This window comes from Protopterus annectens, chromosome 1.part0 (genome assembly GCF_019279795.1).
Source record: "Protopterus annectens isolate FY-2018-M chromosome 1.part0, PAN1.0, whole genome shotgun sequence".
NCBI classification, from domain to species: domain Eukaryota; kingdom Metazoa; phylum Chordata; order Ceratodontiformes; family Protopteridae; genus Protopterus; species Protopterus annectens.
Window position 1 is genome coordinate 619,075,677 of NC_056725.1, and position 19,777 is coordinate 619,095,453.

Here is a 19,777-nt window from a genome sequence, read left to right on the forward strand (position 1 = left end):
CACAAATCTACCATTATTTTCTTTATTTCACTACTGGAGCCCCTTTCACTATCAGTATTGTTTCTCCCCTTTTCCTTTATCTCTGATTCCTTGCTAAACACCCATCCTGAAACCCTTTGTCAAATTCACACACAGTTCTAGCCAGTGTTTTTCTTCTGTAACAGTTAGTTGCACTGTGCATTTCTTAATACAATTCAGTAATCTTTGTTTTTTGTTTATACATGTAAGGCATTTTACATTCCATTGTACTGTTGACAAAGCAGACATTCTGATAAATTAGTTCTTCACATACTATATGTGGCAGTTCTTAATGCATTTCTGCTTGTAGAAAAAGATTTGTCTGTTCATGAATGTTTGTTAGATCTGCTGTATATTATAATAATCATGTTTGTTTCATTACCTTATTTCTGTGATATCATATAAGTTGATTACTTCAAAAAAGGACTGTATCCTAACCTGTCATGATTATTACTTTGTATGACCTTTTACTTCATAAGCATAGTGTGCTTCTGTACAGTGATGTTTACTACTATATTTTGTGTTATACCATATATATTTACATGAAACTTTGAAATATTTTGTGATTGTTCTTTATCATTACAGGATTACATGCTCTTCTCAGTAAAACAGAAGTGGCTTACAAATACCCAGAACTCCTACCTTTGGTAAGTTTCCTTTGACTTGATCATGACTTGTTTAAAATTAAATATTTTCATGTGTGCAATATGACAAATCAGAAAGGAGGTTTATGCCTTTGATGATTCATTATTTCTTAATGCATTGTATCTTAGTGATGCCTCCATTTTTTCTGTAAGAGTATCCTGACACTTCCATATGTCACATTTTGCAAGTGTTAATATAACTATGTAGGCAATGCCAAGCATTTTAGAAGCTATTGAAAGATTTTTATCTTCAAGCTTGTATGATGGTTAACACAAATGCATGGACAGTCATCCTGTCTCTAGTGTCGCTGAACAGATACAGGATGTTATCCAGATTCTACTTATTTAAATGTTTATAATTTGCATATTCCTCTGAACATCTAAATAGCCAAGCAGCACAGACAGAACTGCTTAGCATCACATGAAAGCTCCCTAATGGATGAACAAAAAACTCGTGACATTGTGTATATGTAGTTTGAATTGTTACTGAAGAACGATAGTCATCATCATAACACTGCTGCAGTAGCCTAAGCTGTTTGAGGCATCCTGCCAAGGATTGGATTCATCAGCCAGCTTCCAAAAGTTTCAGTGCATTTCCCCACACCCTAGACTCTGCCCTGCAGGAGGGAAGCATGTAAAAATCAGAGACTAGGACACCAAAACTTCGGAACTTTCTTGCAGCTTTAGTGTGTGCTGCTTTGCAGGCTTCCAAAGATTGACCATTGGCTAGTGCCTAGTGCTTCTTCAGGGCTGGGCAGATAAATACCTCATTGGGGAACCTTAGACTTAAGTAACTCAGAAAAGAAGCTGGTTGGTTGTAGCTGAAAGCATTATGGAACACTTTTAATTGTGATAATGGTGGTTGTCACTAAAGATTTCTGTCATAAACCTACGTTCGTCATAGTGATAACTGCTGCAGGAGCCGTAGCCCAATGTGTTTATACTGTGCATAAGATAGGACAGCCAGACAGCTTCTAAAGCTCCAGGGAACATTCTCACACAAACAACTCGAGCTAAGCTGACTATAAAGATGAGTTTGGGTGCCATGTCATTCAGGGCTTTCCTGCCAACTAAGACTACGCACCTCTGAGGCTTTCAAGGATTGATGGACAGCTTGTGCTGTTCCTTTGCTGGGCAGATAAGTTCCCTTTGGGGAAAAACCTCCTATTTTAAAGATTTGTTTAATACTTTCCTGTTCAGGAAACAGATTTCAAAGGTAGGAATTTTTTTTTAACTGACCTTCAGAAGACTGTATTGTACTTTTAAATGAGAGCACACTTTTATCTTTTCGGTTTAAAACTTGATCTGATGTCCTTTTCATTTTTCCTCAACTAATGGGTTATGGATCACATCCTCGAATCTGACTTGACCATATACTTCAGACATTGGATCCAACTCACAAGCTTCTCCCTCTGCCCATAATGCCCCAGTCCATCCTCAATACCTTGGATCTCATTTGTTGCCATTTCGCTCAGATATAAAACTCTTGCAACATTTTTTCAAGTTTTTCTTAAGTTAAGAAAAAGTTTAACTCTTTATCTGGAATTTCTTTGTCTTTACTATAAACCTCCCTCTTAGTCTGTCTTTTTTTTTCAGCATCAGGAATTTCTTTACTATTCTTATAGTAATTTCTTAAATTTACTATCATTCGTAATTTCTTTTTCTGTGCTCTCTTGTCCCTCCTACCCTTTTAAGTGGGTAATTCTTAATTACCATTGTTGGCATATTTTTCTGTATACAAAAAAAAATCGTGTTCTTATATTTCTTCCTCTCTTAAATTTTTTTCCTTGTACTGTCATGGCTGACAAGTCAACAGGTTTTAAAAAATGCACTTATTGTGGTGTCACAATCCCTAACTTGGATGCCCACAAGGAGTGCTTATTGTCTAGGAGCAGCTCATTTAAACACAAACTGCTCAATGTGTGCAGCATTCAATACAAGAGCTTTAGCTGACAGATGCAGTGAACTTATCCTTAAGGATTTACTTCATCCCTCAACTACATCTTCTTCAGAGGCTCAAACCCCCAGTAACACCACTAAAGCTTTTTCGGAACATAGGAAGCGTTCACCTCCAAAGTCTCTCAGGACTTCTTTGGAACTGCCTCCTAAAGTTTCAAAAATATCAGATCCAACTTCTTTAGACCCAAAATATGCACCCTGGATCTAAAATCTGTCTCTCCTAAACCATTGGATCCAGTTATGTTAGCAAGCCCTACAACTCAGATTATGGATCCTAAGCCTTGGAATCAAAGCCTAGTACATTGTATACTCCTAGAAATTGTTACGAGTTTCTTTAGGATAAAATCTCCCCTAGGCTCAATTTCCCTTTTTATGCAAACTCCCAAAAAGCACTCTAAGCTCCAGTTAACTACATCATCCATCAGGTCCTCCAGACATTTCCAAAGTGGATGTGGATAAGATGATGTGAAAGTTCCTCAGAGCTCGGATACATATGGGGGCTATCCCTGCTCTGTCCTCTATTGGATCTATGAGTCTTCCTGCCACTATTCAGAGTTTTAGCTCCTTTTCTGATATGCCCTTTGGTTTCAGAGCCTCACGATCCGACACCTCTGAGAGTTCTAAAGTCTGATCTGAGGAGAATTACTTCCCTGACTCCCAACAGCATCCTTGAACAGTTCTACTACTATCCTTTTGGATTAAAAGGGGGTCTTGGAGCTTAAGTGTCAGCATCTGATCCATGAGGCCAGGACCCACTCCAATGTTGTTGGAACTATCCCTGCCCCTTAGATCCTCAGCACTGAACAGCTTGGGGCTGGTTCCCTCTTCCAGGTATGGACCTGGTTAGAATCATTGCCTATCCATACTAGAACACACTGCTCCAGTGCGGGTAGCCGTGGCTTCTTTGGGACAGTATACCTTTGAGTTGTGGAAAGGGCTTTTTCTCATTCTAGAGCTCTGATCTTTCTTCCTTTGGATCCTCCCCTTATTCACTGCTCAGTTCTGAGCTCTGAGTCGATCAGACCTATTTCACAAGGGCAGCCAGTTCCATCTAGCTTCTGGTCTGCTCCCATGGACAAGCCAGTTCCATCTAGCTTCCAGTCTGCTCCCATGGAGTTACTTCCTCTGTCTTTTGACACCTCCTCCAAACATCCCCCCGAGGAAGTTCATCGGAAGAGAATGTGCAAGAGGAGGCACATAGATTCCCTGTTGGTATCTCTCACTGATGATACTGATTTTGAGGAAGGAGAAGGGTCCCCAAGATTACCACCTGATGACTTTTCCTTTGGAGACATATTAGAGATCCTTAAACAAAAAGGTGGTTGGTCTTCTGAAAATCTTTCTCCAGAGGAGTCAGTGTTTCTGGAGGCATTTGGCTCTGGGCAGTCTACATCTTGTGTGACCCCCCCCCCACCCCCACCCTTAGCAGATGAGTTATTGATCTAGTCTTTCGCCAGGCATGGAAGAAGCTGTACTCTGTTGTGCCAATACAGTGTCACCCTGACAAATCCTTGCCCCCCCCCAAAGATAAACCCCACTGGAGCAAAGGAGTCCCTGTAGATGCAGTGGCGGTGGTGGTTGCAGCCACTGAGAAAAAGCTATCAGAACAGAGCTCTTCTGTCAACCCACCAGACAGTGTCTAGGGTGCTGGACAGATTCGGAAAGTGAGTTTTTGCCTCATTGACCTTCACTTTGAGGTCCCTTAAATGTCTGGCACACTTGATAAGGCTGCAGAGATGTGACCAAAAAAATGTCAAATTCTTTCTTTTAGTCCACGTCTGCAGAGGATTTCAAAAGATCATCTTCTCAGCTGGTCACTCTCTTGTCAGTTTCCAATGTGTCCATGAGGTTTATCTGTCAAGCAGCTGAAGGCTCCTCACAGGTGGCTGGTTCAGGCCTTGATATAAGGAGACCTGCATGGATGCAGCTTTGCTGGACCTTTCAATGCATCTTTCATCAATGTCCCTTTGATGGAACATCTTTGTTTGGTCTATCTGTGAAAGAAACACTTAACCATAGCGAAAAAGAAGTAAAGACACTGTCTGCCATGGGAATCGGGTTTTGTACCCCTCAATGAACTTTCTGTAGAAATCAAATCTCAGGGACCTTTCCAGAATTCACATGGAGACAACACTTCCAGAAGCAGAGGATGCAGTTCTAATGGGAGATGCCACCCTCAAGGCAGAGGAGGCCCGCAAAATTAGTGTTTCTACGATTCATTTCCGGATTGACCCTTTCAGCGCTCCTGAAGTACTGCTCACCTCTGGAGAAAGTCGGGAGATAATTATTCTTGTACACAGATGCCTGGGGTGCTATAACAAAAGATAACTGGGTGCTAAAAATAATATCCAGAGGTTAAATTATACCATTTTCCCATCTCCCAGTCTTCAAAAGAAAGAAGCTTCTGGACATACACAGTCAGAGGAAGGCAGCAGCACAAGAAATTCAAAAGCTACTAGACAAAAAAGTCATCCAGGAGGTCACACCAGACCAAACAGGATTCAGAACGTAACATTTCTGTTTGGTGCCCAAAAAGAAAGGGGACCCGAGACCATGGATCTAAGCAAACAACATCAGTACATGATGAGTCCAGTCCATTCTGCGATTTCTATGCAAGGATGATTGGATGTGCTCCTTCTATCTTCAGGATGCGTACTATCACATCAAAATAAAAAGGTGTTTCCAAATACACTAACACTTTCAGCTGGAAGATGGTCATTATCAATTCAGAGTCCTGCCGTTTGGACTCACCACAATCCCCCCCGAGTGTTCGCCAAATGTATGGCAGTGGTCACAGCTTACTTGAGACTAGAAGGAGTGTATCCATACCTAGATGATTAGCTTCTTATCCACCCCTTCCATGCATCTCACATCAATCCAGTAACTATTTGCTCATGATTTCTCACTCACTCACTGGGGATAACCGTCAGTTATTCCAGATCAAATCTGACATTGGTACTGAGCTTGTAGTTTATTGGTGCACATCTGAACAAAATAACACAAATTGCCTCTTTGCCTACTCATCACATAGACACACTCAGAAAACAGGTTCATCACATTCTGTTCCACTAGTCTACATCAGACAGATTAATTCTTCATGTTTTAGGGTCTGTGGTGGCAGCAGTATCCATGCTTCCTTTTAGCACATTACTATATACATGTCCTTAAGTGGACTTTAGCTGCTCACTGATCTAATCTTTGATAACCCCTAGCTTTTCCAATCAAGTTTAAACTAGTTTGCAAATCCCATATTCACTGGTGGATCCAGTCAGATGACACTTACCTAGGCCAACCATTTGTTTTACCACTCCCAATGGCCACAGTGACTATGGACACCTCCCTGTTGGGGTGGAGGGGATTAATTGGGATGGACGGTCCAAGGCACGTTGTCCGCCAAAGAGAGCAATTCACATATCAACATCCTGAAGATGAGAGCAGTCCTTTTAGCTCTTCCTCTAGGGACGATTGCAGTTCAGACCAACAACATGTCTATTGGTCTGGTACATCAGCAAACAAGGTGGGGAACCTGGTCTTACCTTCTCTGGTTAAAGGCTATGAGGGTGTGGCAATGGCTCATCTCCTCCAACCGCTTTCTAGTTGCAGGGCACGTTCTGAGGAAATCCATTATGCTAGCGGACAAACTCAGCAGGTCCATTCTGATGGCTCAGAAGTCATATCTGACAGTCAGGGTTGGAGAAAATTTTTCATCATTGGAGTCACCCTTACTGCAACCTCTCTGCATCTCCCCACAAGTATTTTACACTGATTCCCTCCTCGGGGGAGTCACCAAGAGATGCTGTAGTCCATGTTTGGACATCTGGTCTGCTTTATGTTTATCCTTCACTTCCTTTTGATTCCCAAATTTCTTCTGAAAGGAATTTGGTTGAAGAGCTCAGTCATCTTCACTGCTCCATGCTGGCCTCGCCAGGTTTGGTTTGTCTTCCTTTGGTCTCATCTTCGTTATCCTGCCTGGTTACTGGACCCATCTCCAGATGATCTATGACATCCCTCAGGGATGAGGCATCCCAACATCCAAGCTTTCATACTAACCACATGGTTTCTCCAATGCCAATAGTGGCAAGGCAGCTCAGCTTTTTTCCCCCGGTGCGTACAATGTAAATGTCCTATTCTCATGTTGCAGTATTCATAACTGTGGGGAGGTTGCTGCCGGCATCACCAGACCATCCGGCCAGTATACCAAAGTCTTAGGAGCAGGGGTACTTGCAACTTTGAATGTTAGAGCCATAAACTGATGTCAGCTGTAAAAGTGATGTCTGCACCTGCCCACTTCAGAACTTTTCTGCCACAGTGATCTGTGGACCGCTGATCGCCAGCTTCGGGAATCAGTTTGCTTGTTTGTATCAGCTGTCCAATACAGATAAGTACCCTTTTGTTTTGTTTGTGATCTTTCTTGTAGCTTTTCAAATGTACATATCAGCTAAGAAGAGGAAGTGTGCTTGTGGAAGATAAATTCTGCATAAAGTGCATAAAGGCACACATGGCAAGTGCTTGTTCTGTTTAGGTAAAGGCCACGACAGTACGTGTTGTGACATATGTAAGTCTTTTGAACCGAAAAGGCTATGCAGCTGTCTTGCTGCCTTAAACTTCACTTAAAAAAACAGAGACTCTGGCGTCTGGCATTAGGCATGGAGGGTGAGGTAGGTACCTCTGATGAGCCGCCTAGGAAGAAGGCCAAGAAGGTTAGGCCTAACAACCATGCTGCACTTCATGAGTCCAGTGAGACTCTTGAGGCAAATGTTAGCACAAGGTCCCATCAGATGTCCATTTCACAGCTAGAACTGGGGACCATGGTGGAAGCTGGTTCGGTGAAACACAGAGTACTTCCACTGAGGTTGATCAGCAATCAGCTCCTGATGGCAAGGGGGAACAATGGCTCATAGCATTGGAGGGGCCTTCATAGATTCATAGGTAGGTACTAGGCTGTCTGCCCAATGGCATTTATAAGCCTAGCTGGAATGTGTTGGTTTTCACTGCCCCCTTAGATTAGTTCCCTGTGCCTCTGTCCAGCAGAGCGACTGAAGTGATACCCGGGGTGAACTTCCTGATGTTCTTCGTGTTTCACTGTTGCAGTCATAACTGTAGGGTGCTCCTGCCGGCAGGCAGCCCGAGGTCGGCCAGAATCCCAAAGTCTGGGTCCGGCGTCGGCTGTATAAGCTAGTATCCTGATGTCAGTACGCCTTGGTACATAGCCCTCAGCCGACGCCATCTTCTCCAGTCTTTCTTGCCGTGTGGTGGAAAGCAGCTCGCAAAACGTTGGTTGGCGATTTTCGAACAGCGTTCTTGGTTGTTGTCGGTCCGAAGTTGTTACTTCTCTTCTCAAAGCTAAGTACCCGTTAGAATCTTTTTCTTGTTCTTCCGATGTCAGAAAAAGTTAATAATTGTATAGCGTGTGGGAAACAAATACCTCATAAAGATTTCCACTCTTACTGTCTACCTTGCTTAGGCCCTGACTACGACGTTTCTTGTTGTCGGTTCTGTGCCAGGTTCAACTCTCGTACTATCAAACGCAGGTACGACTGGGCTTTAAATTATTTTGGCAGACGCTTCAATTACAGAATGTCGTCGGATTCTACCGGAGTTTAAAAGAAGCGCAAAGATAAAGACAGGCCTCCGAGGTCCAAACAGGACTTGTTGCAGCTGGAGCCAGCGTCCGGTTCGGCTGTTGTCAGTGAGGCGCTTTTGCAGCCCCTGTCGTCCGCCGCTTCTGAACCGATGGCCGATACGGACTCCCATGGGGAGCCATCAAGGCCCACTATTTTAACTGCTGCAGGACCTTTGGACGTCGCTCCTTCAGATGGGTCCGGAACCGCTGTGCAGGTACCGGCTTCTGAGGGGGTTTTCAGGCCTACTCACATTACTATTTCAAAGGCAAAGGCAAAGACAAAGACTCCTTCTAAGTCTAAAGTTTCAGCTCAAGCTGCTTCTCAATCCACTCCCAAGACACAAAAACAATTACTGAGGATGGCTGAAGACTTGCTTACAATGATTAGGGGTTCTCACCCCCCTCCTGAGAAAAGGCCTCGACAGGATGTTACTCTGGATTCTTCTGACCAGGCCTCTGTCTCTTCTGTTTCTTCCTCTGATCAGGACTATTCCTTCCCCCCTTATGAGGATTCGGATGCTGAGGAATCTTTGCCCTCGGCCTCTCCGCCTGAGGATTTTTCTTTTGGGGAAACCTTGCATGAGATGAGGGAACATTTTCATTGGGAAGGACAGGAATATTCTGCTTCCAAATAGAGGCTTTGAGAATTTCTTCTTCTTCTCAGCATAGGCCTTTAGCTATCCCTCCTGTTTTGGACATTGTGGATGATGCTTTTCTGAGGCTAATTTGAATCCTGATTCCATGCCTCCTGCTCCTTCTAAGGCTGATAGATTTTATAGGGTTCCTGACTCTCATTTATTTCTATTTAAAATCCTTCTGCAGACCCTGAAACTATTTCTCAGGGTTCTAAGGCTGCTAAGGTTGCTACTTCTAAAAATCCTATTCCCTCTGAGAAGGATTCTCGTGCTTTAGACAGGTGGGGCAAAAAGGTATATACTTCTGCTACCCTTTCTGTAAGGGCATTAAATTGCCAGTTTCATATGTTTAAATACCAGCAATTTATTTTGTCTGTTTTAAAGCAAAAGCTTGCTTCCGTACCTGCTTGTGCAGAGGATAAGGAACTTCAGGATGTTTTGCATGCTACTGAACAGGTTAACAAGCATAGCTTACATTGTGGTTTTGATGCCTTGGACGCTTCCTGCAGGGCTGCTGCCTCTGGTACTGTGATTAGGAGACATGCCTGGCTTCGTGAACAAAGTTTGCCTGAACAGGTTAAGGCTAAGTTATTAGATGCCCCTGTTCAACATGATGTTCTTTTGGTTCTAAGGCTGAGGAAGTTATTAAAAGATGGAAGAAAAGGCAAAGTCCATGCAGACTGTAAAAGATTTCTTGCAGGTTCAGCCTCCTAGATTTTCCAGGAATTGGCCCACTAAAAATTGGTCCTTTCCCACGTCTGACAGGCCTCAAAGGGGAAGATATAGACGCTCCAGAGGTCGTGGTCAAGGCCAGACCTCGTACAGATCTAGACAATGGACTGCTTCTTCACCTAGAAGGGGAGAAGACAGATCCCAATCTCAAAGAAAACAAACTCAATGACTCTCTCGGTTGGGCTTCAGGACCTCTTTACCTGGACGCCCCTCTCGGAGGAAAACTGTCTCTCTTTTACAGGAATTGGACTCATATTACCCAGGACAAATGGGTATTGGATGTGATTTTAAAAGGTTACAAGTTCCACTTTCACACTTTGCCAAGGACTCACGGTTGGCCAGATCTGCCAAAACTTCAATGGTCAGAGGCCTTAACTCAAGTGGATGCTCTTCTGGCCATGAGGGCCATAGAGCCAGTTCCACTCTTGGAAATGGGAAAAGGATTTTATTCAAGGCTGTTTCTGGTTCCCAGAAAACAAAACTCTTGGAGACCTATTCTGGACCTTTCTGTGTTAAACACCTTTTGGAAATTCCAAAGTTCAAGATGCTCACTCTGCAACAGTTACTTCCAATGCTCTCTCAGGACGCCTGGATGGTGACATTGGACTTAAAGGAAGCCTATTTGCATATCCCTATCAGACAAGAACGCAGGAAATTCCTCAGGTTCAAGGCAGGTTCGAGGCACTTTCAATTCTCTGTTCTGCCCTTTGGTTTATCTACTGCGCCCAGAGTCTTCACCAAGTGCCTGGCACCAGTAGTGGCTTACTGCAGACTTCAGGGGATTCAAATTTACCCCTATTTGGACGACTGCCTTATTCAGGCAGACAGCAAAGATCTTCTGCTTCAACACCTAGACTTCGTTCAACGTCTTCTTCTCTTACTGGGATTCTCAGTGAACATAAAAAAGTCACATTTGATCCCTTCTCAACAAATGGTATTCTTGGGAGCCCTCTTAAACACAACCTTACAAAGGGCCTACCTCACTCCAGAAAAACAAACTCAGCTGGCTTCTACTTTCAACACCTTGGCAACTCTATCTCAGCTCACTGCAAGGAAATTCCTGCAAGCTCTGGGCTACATGGCTTCCTGCATTCTGTTGATTCCAAACGCAAGGCTTCACATGAGAAAGCTTCAATGGTATCTGAAAAGTGTATGGTCACAGCATTATCACGATCTGGATGTTCTGATTCCTCTGATCCCCTGCCTCCAGAAGGAGTTCCTCTGGTGGTCCAGGGCATGCATTTTGAACGAAGGAAAACCTTTTCGTCTCCCTCAACCTACTCAAATCCTAACCACGGACGCCTCGGATTATGCTTGGGGAGCACATTTTCTAGACAATTGCCAGCAAGGAACCTGGACAAAGGACCATCTTCACTGGCACATCAATCTGAAGGAGATGTTGGCAGTTCAAAATGCCCTTTTGGCCTTCAAGCACCTTTTACAACCAGGGCCTCTGCTAATTCGCACAGACAACACCACGGTCATCTGGTACATCAACAAGCAGGGGGGATCTCATTCTTACCCCCTTTGCAGACTGGCTATGAGTTTATGGAACACAGCTCTAAATTTGAATCTGCATCTCCAGGCTCAATTCATTCCAGGAAAACAAAATCTTTTAGCAGACAGCCTGAGCAGAAACATTTCAGATCCTCACGAATGGATGCTAGACACCAACTTGTTCAAAAGGATTACTGCAGTTTGGGGATGTCCCCAGATAGATCTGTTCGCATCCCATCTCAATCATCAGCTGCCTCACTTTTGCACCAGGTCCTTCCACAAAACAGCATGGAGAGTGGATGCCCTGTCTTTCAGTTGGAGAAGTCTGTCTGCATATGCCTTCCCTCCTCTTCCTCTACTGCCTCGGGTACTACTGAAGATAAAGCAGGACAAGCCCAAGTTCCTCATCTTGATTGCTCCAAATTGGCCTCGACAGTTTTGGTATCCGACTCTAAAGCTCCTGTTCTCGGGGCCTCCTTGGATTCTTCCACTGAACCCTTCGCTTCTGTCCCAGCATCAGGGTCAGTTACTACATTCCAACCTCAAGACCCTTTGCTTGGCAGCTTGGCTCTTCAAAGGAATTTGATTGCCTCTAGTCTTCCCAAACAAGTTTTGGATGTCCTTTTGGAAGCTAGACGGCCTAGCACTAGGAAATCTTATACCTCTAAATGGAAGAGGTTTTCTATTTGGATGCAGGACCGAGGTTCTGATCCTCAGGTTCCTGATCTCTCCTCTATTTTGCTTTACCTTTCGGAGCTTTTATCTAAGGGACTTTCATTTTCTTCCATTAAGATTCATGCTTCTGCTATCTCTGCGCATTTCAGTTCTGATCCTCCTGTTTTTTCACATCCTTTGGTGAAGCAGTTTTTGAGGGGGGCTAAGAATTTGTGGCCTCCTAGGACCCCCCTCCGGTCCCTGCCTGGGATCTTAATTATGTTTTAGAAAAACTTACTTTGCCTCCTTTTGAGCCTGCTGCATCTTCAGATATTAAGTTTCTATCTTGGAAGACTGTTCTTTTGTTAGCTTTGACCTCTGCCAGAAGGGTCTCAGAGTTGCTAGCTCTTATGGCTGTGGAACCTTACCTTATTTTCCATCAGGACAGAGTATCCTTGAGGACCAATCCTACTTTCATGCCTAAGGTGATTTCGAAAGTGGCCTTGAATCAGACAATTCACCTTCCTACTTTCTTTCCAAATCCTCAAAATAAAGGGGAAAGGATTTTGCATTCATTGGATGTACACAGACAGTTAAGATTTTACTTGGACAAGACTAAAGATTTCAGAAAGTCTAACCAACTGTTTGTTTCCTTTGCCTCCAGTTCACTTGGAAAACCTATTTCTAAACAAACCATTTCCAAATGGATTGCTTATGGGATCAGATTTTGTTACACTCATCATGGTAAACAGTTTCCTGGAACCATTAGAAGTCATTCTGCTACTTCTACAGCTTTTCTCAGAGGAGTTCCTACCAAGGATATCTTGGAAGCTGCCACTTGGAGTTCAGTGCATACTTTTTCCAAGCACTACAATCTCCCTTTGTTTTCTAAGTCTAGGGCAGGCTTTGCCTCTGCTGTCTTGCAGGGTATTCTTGCCTCCCCTTCTTCTATCTAAAGCCTCCTCCCTCTCTACACTGCTTTGGGATTCCACCCTACAGTTATGACTGCAACAGTGAAACACGAAGAACATAGTACAGTTGTGTACACCTACCATAAATGTAGATGTTCGAGTGTCTTCACTGTTGCAGTCGGTTCCCTCCCTCCTATCCCTCTTCTTCTTCTCTCTTTTGTGGTGTATTTGTGTTTCCTTGTTGGATTCATTTTTGATTTATTGGGGTATTCTGACATCTAGGGCAAGAAAGGCTGGAGAAGATGGCGTCGGCTGAGGGCTATGTACCAAGGCGTACTGACGTCAGGATACTAGCTTATACAGCCGACGCCGGACCCAGACTTTGGGATTCTGGCCGACCTCGGGCTGCCTGCCGGCAGGAGCACCCTACAGTTATGACTGCAACAGTGAAGACACTCGAACATCTACATTTATGGTAGGTGTACACAACTGTACTTTTCCCATCCACTCGTCAAGGTTTCTCTTGAAGAGTGTCAGTGAGGAGCTCTGCCTAATGGAGATTGGAATTTTGTTCCAGAGCATGGGAAGTCTCTGGGACAGGAATCTATCCCTCCAGCACGTCCTATTTATTGTTGTGGTGTGGTTTAAATCCCTAGAGCGTGTGGCTTGAGGGTATGTGGTTTTCTTTAGGTGGAGCATGTCTATCAATTCTGGGTTGGACATGGCTTGTATGTCAGGCAGAGATCACCTCTGAGTAGGCGTTATGCAACCGAGTACAGCTGGAGTTTCTTCAGTCGAGCTGCATAGGGCATCTGTTTGAGGCCAGTGATCCTCTTGGTGAGGTACTTCTGTGGTCTTTCCAGCTGTTGCAGGTGTCTTGTAAGGTACATCTCAAATTGGGTGTTGTTCTCTATGATGGGTCTGATGAGTGATTTGTAGAGGGGCACAATAACCTCTTTTGATCTGGATGCAAACCCTTTTGTGATTAGGTGGGCCACATGGAAGGATTTTCTAACCACTTTGGCAATGTGATTATCAAAGGAGAGATTACTATCTACTTGGATCCCCAGATCCCTTATTTCGTCTTCTGTATTTAGGATGCTTCCACCTATGTGGTAATTTGTGGGCACTTTGTTTTTTTCCAAAGGGGATGACTATGCACTTTTTGGCATTTAGCTTGAGGCCATGGTTTTGACACCAGATATCTGTGTCAGTGAGACCCTTTTGGAGGATGTCTGTGTCAGCCGGAGAGTCAGTTATAGCCCCTAGTTTGCAGTAGTCTGCGAACTTGGTCAGCCATTGTCCTCCTGTGCTTGCCTGTATCTCTGAGATGTATATGCCGAACAGGATGGGTCCTAGGACTGAGCCCTGGGGAAATGCCACTTGTAACTGGTTTAGAGTCAGACCTAGCTCCCGCAACTCTTACCATGTGGGTTCTGTCCGTGAGCCAATTGGCAACCCATCTTGTGACATAGGGGTTTATGTTCAGGCTGGTGAGCTTGTCTATAATACCAGAATGGGGAATGGTGTCGAAGGCCTTTGCGAGGTCTAGGTAGGCTGTATGGACCACCTCCCCCCCCCCCCCCGTCTATAGCCTTGGTGACTGTCTCAAAGAAATCCACCAGGTTTAGGAGGCATGATCTGCCCTTAATAAAGCCAAACTGGGTAAGTGTTTGGAAGTTCCCAATGTCTCTATTAATGAAATCCATGATGATGCACTCCATAGCCTTGCAGACCAAGCTAGTCAGGTTTATAGGGCGATAGTTGCCGGGGTCTGTTGTGGCTCCACGTTTGTGGAGCAGAATAACTGTTGCTGTTCACCACTCTATGAGCACGTAGCCTGTGGAGAGGCGGAGTTTGAACAGTGTATTTAGGTGAGGGGTTAGTTCATCTATGAGCTCATGTAGGATGCAGCCTGGGACACGGACCGATCCCATTGATGCTGTGTTTTTGGCTTTGGAGAGGGCTGTTTTAACCTGAGTGTCTGTGATTTCAGGGGCACAACATTCTTCTGGTATGGTTATGGGCCGTTTTGGGGGTGAGAGGGGGGTGAAGTTTGCACTGAACCTGTCTGCTACGATGTTGGCGATATCGGTCGGTTTAGTGTATTTTGTGCCATTCTGCACTAACTCCTAGCAGATCCTGGAATTGCCACTTAGATTCTTGATATAGCTAAAGAATGCCTTGTGGTTATCTTTGGAGTCCTTGGCAATTTTTCTTTCGAAGCTAGCCTTGGATGATTTTTATGAGGGATTGTAGTTTCTTGCTGATACTGATCTGGGATGTCTTCCCCTCTTGGGATTTTACTCTCTTGTGTACTAATTTCCTCCTGTTGTATAGCTTGTTTATGGCAGGGGTCCACCAGACTGGTTTCCTTTTCTTGGAGGAGAGAGTCTTGGTTTTGCTTGGGATAGCACAATCCATGCATTCTTGTCGGTGCCCGTAGAGTGCATTAGTAAAGGATTTTGCAGCTTGGGCAGCGTTATCCTTTAGCATGGGGGATTTGAAACTTTCCACCTCGGTCTTAAGTGACGTGAAGTTTGCTTTTGAAAAGTTTTTCACGGTGGTTTCTTTGACCAGGGGTGGGGGTGGAATTGTGGATATCCAGAGTGATTAGTTTATGGTCAGAGCTAACCAGCGAGGGGTTGACCTCCGGTGTGGAACACCGGTCGCCCATGTTGGTGATGACCAGGTCCTATATGTTGTCACCTCTGGTGGGGGTGTTGACCAATTGATCCAGGGCATTTGAGTTTATAAGTTCTAGGAAATGTTGGGCAAGGGAGTTAGTACTTGAGTAGTTCTCACAGTTAATGTTTGGGTAATTGAAATCACCCAATATCATGGTGTTTGGTAGGACCTTTATGTTTCCAGAAATGCAGAATGGGGGTCCTGGGACATGGTGGGTGATCTCTAGCAAGCTACAATTTGAATTGCAGTTGTGCCCCTTGTTAGTTGCACATGGATGATCTCTGAAGCATTGTGCTGTGCCACTAACCTGGAGGTGTGGATATCTTTGATAAATATGGATACGCCCCCACCTTTTGTATTTCGGTCCGAGTTTTGTGGCGAAAATTTATGGTACGAGTTGTAGCCTGGTAGTGCTGGGGTGCTCTCTGGAGCCTTAAACCTGGTTTCTGTTACTGCACATATATCAATTTTCTCCGTACTGAGGAGTGCCTTGAGTGCATGCATTTTGAGGTTTAGACTTCTGGCATTGAGTAGCATTACTCTCAGTTTTTTATTATTTGTGCTATTTACGGCGGTGGGTTTGTCTTTTGAGCCTTGCCTAAAAAACGGCACTATGGGGGTGGCAGGAGCCTTGGCTATTATTCGAAAGCCTAAGGGTGACAGGTGCAAGTAGTCTCTAGCGTGGCTTGTGGAGCATGTCATCCCAGGCTGACAGACACTGTATCCCCTTTGAATGATACCAGAAGCTTAGCCAGTTGTTGAAATTAATAATTTTTTCTTTATACCATGGTATCATTCTTGGTGAGGGCAGGATGCTATTCAGGGTCAAGGTCATACCGGCCTGGGCAACGTGATCAGAGAGCTCTTCCATGTCTCTTTTCATGTAGTCCAGGGAGGTACGGCTCAGGTCATTCACACCAACATGGGCAATGATAGTCGTATTTGTACTTATTCTGGAGTGGCCTGAGTGCTTGTGTTATGTGGTGGATCCTGGCATCCGACAGATAGCTAACGGTAACCTTCTCCTTGTTCAGCCTAGTGAGTGGGAAGTCACTGTGCTTGACTATAGAGTCACCTATTACTAGTGTGTTGGGTATGTTATTTTGCCTTAAGGGCTGTGATTGCGTGGCACACTGGTTTTGTGAATGTTTTTTTGTGTTTTTTTTGCCGGTGCTGGTTTCATAGGTCTATGTGAGACTGGTGGTGTGATGCAAGTAATTCCCTTCTCCCATCCTCCCAGGTGTCAGCTTCTAAACCAGTGCATCCTTCTACTCCTTTAAAGTGAAAACAGAAATGAAAACCTAGAGAAGCAGAACCAGCTCCTGGAATTTTCTCAAAATCATTTCCTAGCCTTCCAGGCTCTCCAGTCTCAGGTGTCACAAACAGTCCCTGCACCTGTACAGGCCTTAGAGGATTCAGAGGAAGAACTCTCTTCCTCTGATGAATCACTTACTTATTACTCTCAGATTGAATCCCCCCAAGAACTTCATTACCCCTGAGGAGGAGGATACTATTAGTCCTGAGTCTCAATGGGAAGAATTCTTCTTTGGGGACACTATTTCTCTTATGAGAGAACACTTCAAATGGCAGGCCTCAGGTGTTTCAGAAACTAAAAAGAGATGCTTTGAATTACTGTAGATGGACCAGCCCGTGCCATCTGCAATCCCTCCCCTACTCCCAGCCTTTCATGATGCCTTTCTGGCTGCATCCCATGCCCCTGATTCTCAGCCATCAGCTTCCAAACCTCCAAATAGGTTTTATAAAGCTATTCAGAATACACCGTTCTTGTTCAGGACTCCCCCCCCCCCCCCCCGCCCCACAGACCCTGCTGTTATAGCAGTGTCAGCAGATAAATCATCCAGACAGCTGCTTTCCACCTCTCTGTTTCCCACAGACAAAGACAGCAAATTTATGAATAGGTTAGGGAAGAAAGTCTATACTTCCTCCACTCTAGCCGTCAGAGTCCCCAAGTTATTAAACACACATGACTAGGTTCGTTTTAGATACACTATCAAAAGCCTCTGCACTTATACCAGATGTCAGATTCTCCTGCTAAGTCACCACTCTCCACTCTGTTTCAACCTTCTCCCAGGTGACCAGGCACTCCAAGTGCAGTTATGATGCAGTAGAGGCATCTTCCAAATCTGCAGCCTCAGGTTCAGTCCTGAGAAGATATTCCTGGGTAAGGCTCCAGCCCCTTCCCATGGATGTCCAATCCAAATTGCTGGATGTACCACTTGATAATAAGGTTCTTTTTGGTGCAGCTTCTGCAGAGCTCCTTAAATCCCTACAGGAAAATGACAAGGAGTTACAAAATTTAAAACATTCGCTAGTCTCCCCTTTTCCTAGGTACGATAGGTATTATCCTCAAAGGACCACCTTTGTTAGGAAGTCATCTCAGTCTATTGCCCCACAGGCTAAGGGATGGAGATAACCTAGGAAACACTCCACTCCTAGACCATTTTCTTATAGGTTCATAAATTCATAGGTTGGTACTAGGCTATCAGCCCTATGGGACTATACAAGCCTAGGCATAACAATTCCCTAGCTATTTCTTCCCACAGTATTTACTTCCCTGGACCCCTGTCTAGCAGGGCGACTGATGTGATCCCCGGGTTGAATTTCCTATCTCCCATCCAGTCAGGGTTCTTTTTGAAGATGGCCAAAGAGGCGCTCTGCTTGACACTCTCACTTCCTTACGGAGGCAGCTTGACCTGGACAGAGCCTCTCCACTGTGACTGCAACCCATTACGCATCTCCATTCCCCTGTCCCTCTCCCTTTCCGTACCCTCCTGGGGGAATATTATCTCAGAGGCTTGGGTCCTCTCCGTCATTCAAAAGGATACGTTATGACCTGGTGGACACTTCCTCCCTTTCAGGGGATACCCCAACCCCTCCTAGTCATCATCTTTTCCCCCAATCCTGGATCAGCTCCTAGCTCAGGGAACCATAGAAAGAGTACCTATAGACCAGACAAACAAAGGTTTTTACTCCAGGATGTTTTTGGTCCCATGGAGACCAATTCTGGATTTGTTGGTCCTCAGTCTATTCCTCAAGGTGCCTACCTTCAAAATGCTCATCTTGCAACACCTCCTACCTCTTATCCCCTGCCAAGCTTTCATGGTATCTCTGGATCTGAAGGATGCTTACCTTCATATTCCCATTCACCCCAACTACAGGAAATTCCTACACTTTTCAGTAGGTTCCTTGCATTTTCAGTTTTCTGCATTGCCATTTGGGCTCTCCACAGCCCCCAAAGTATTCACAAAGTGCCTAGCTCCAGTTATCGCCCATTGCAGAATGCTGGGCATTCAAATATACCTATACCTGGATGACTTCTTGATACTTCACCAGGACAGCCACACCTTTTGCAATCACCTACGCATGGTGTCCAAAACCCTGGAAGACCTAGGGTTCACTGTGAACCAGGAAACGTCTCAGCTGATACCCACCTAAGACCTGCTTTTCTTAAAGTGCAGGATAAAAACAGACCAGATGGTAACCTTCATTCCTTGCCAGAAGGTAGAAACCATCACCCATTACCTCCAACACTTCTCTCTCTACAAACCTTATCAACCAGGGTATTCCTGAAAGTCCTAGGCCACATGGCATCCTTGATACCCATGCTTCCCTTGGCAAGGCTACATATGAGGAAGTTCCAGTGGGTGCTGAAGAGTCAGTGGAACCAACATTCTCACCATCTGGATATTCCCCTACCTCTCCTTCCATGCCTGAAAAAAGAACTGGAATGGTGGATCACAGCCATCCTCCTCAATCAGGTATACCTTTGCAGATCTCCCCACCCTTACAAATCTTCTCAGATGCTTCAGACCTAGGTTGGGTAGCAGTTTTGCAAATCCACAACAAACAAAACAAAGTTCATGAGAGAATGGTCCTCTCTCAGACATAGGGACCACATCAATATCAAAGAGATGAGGGCCCTTCTCCTAGTATTGCAAACATTCCACCAAATTCTCCTACCAGCTACCATGAAAGTAGTCACAAACAATATGACTGTCCTGTGGGTATATCAGTAAGCAAGGGGGTAACAAGATCCTTCACACACTGCAGCTTGGAAATTCAGATGTGGTCCCTAGCAGCAAAACTATGCATTAACCTGCAAGGAGGGAGGTGGTGTTTTTGGATCTTATTCACAATTGGGATATTCCTCCGGCAGATCTGTTTGCCTCCTCCCAGAACAGACCGATGCCTCTGTTTTGCACAAGGGATCCATATCCACAGGCTTGGTAGGTGGACACCTTCTGTTTTTCATGGGCGGGGATGTATCTTTATGCTTTCTCTCCCTTCACACTGATTCAAAAAGTCCTTCTGAAGATTCAGAGGGACAAACCAAAAATCCTGCTGATGACTTCCGTTTGGCCAAGACAGCATTGGTTCCCCTACTTCACCTACTAC

At 44.7% G+C, this 19,777-nt stretch overlaps 1 protein-coding gene across 3 annotated transcripts in view; it reads left to right on the forward strand.

Moving 5' to 3' along the window:
- Window positions 1-19,777, forward strand: part of UBR2 (ubiquitin protein ligase E3 component n-recognin 2) — a 5,196,118-nt gene that overhangs the window by 2,030,879 nt on the left and 3,145,462 nt on the right. For all 3 annotated transcript variants that reach the window (XM_044061864.1, XM_044061881.1, XM_044061872.1), the window contains exon 16: window positions 604-665. In XM_044061864.1, coding sequence (XP_043917799.1) covers window positions 604-665 — 62 coding nt within the window. The remainder of the gene's footprint in view (window positions 1-603; window positions 666-19,777) is intronic.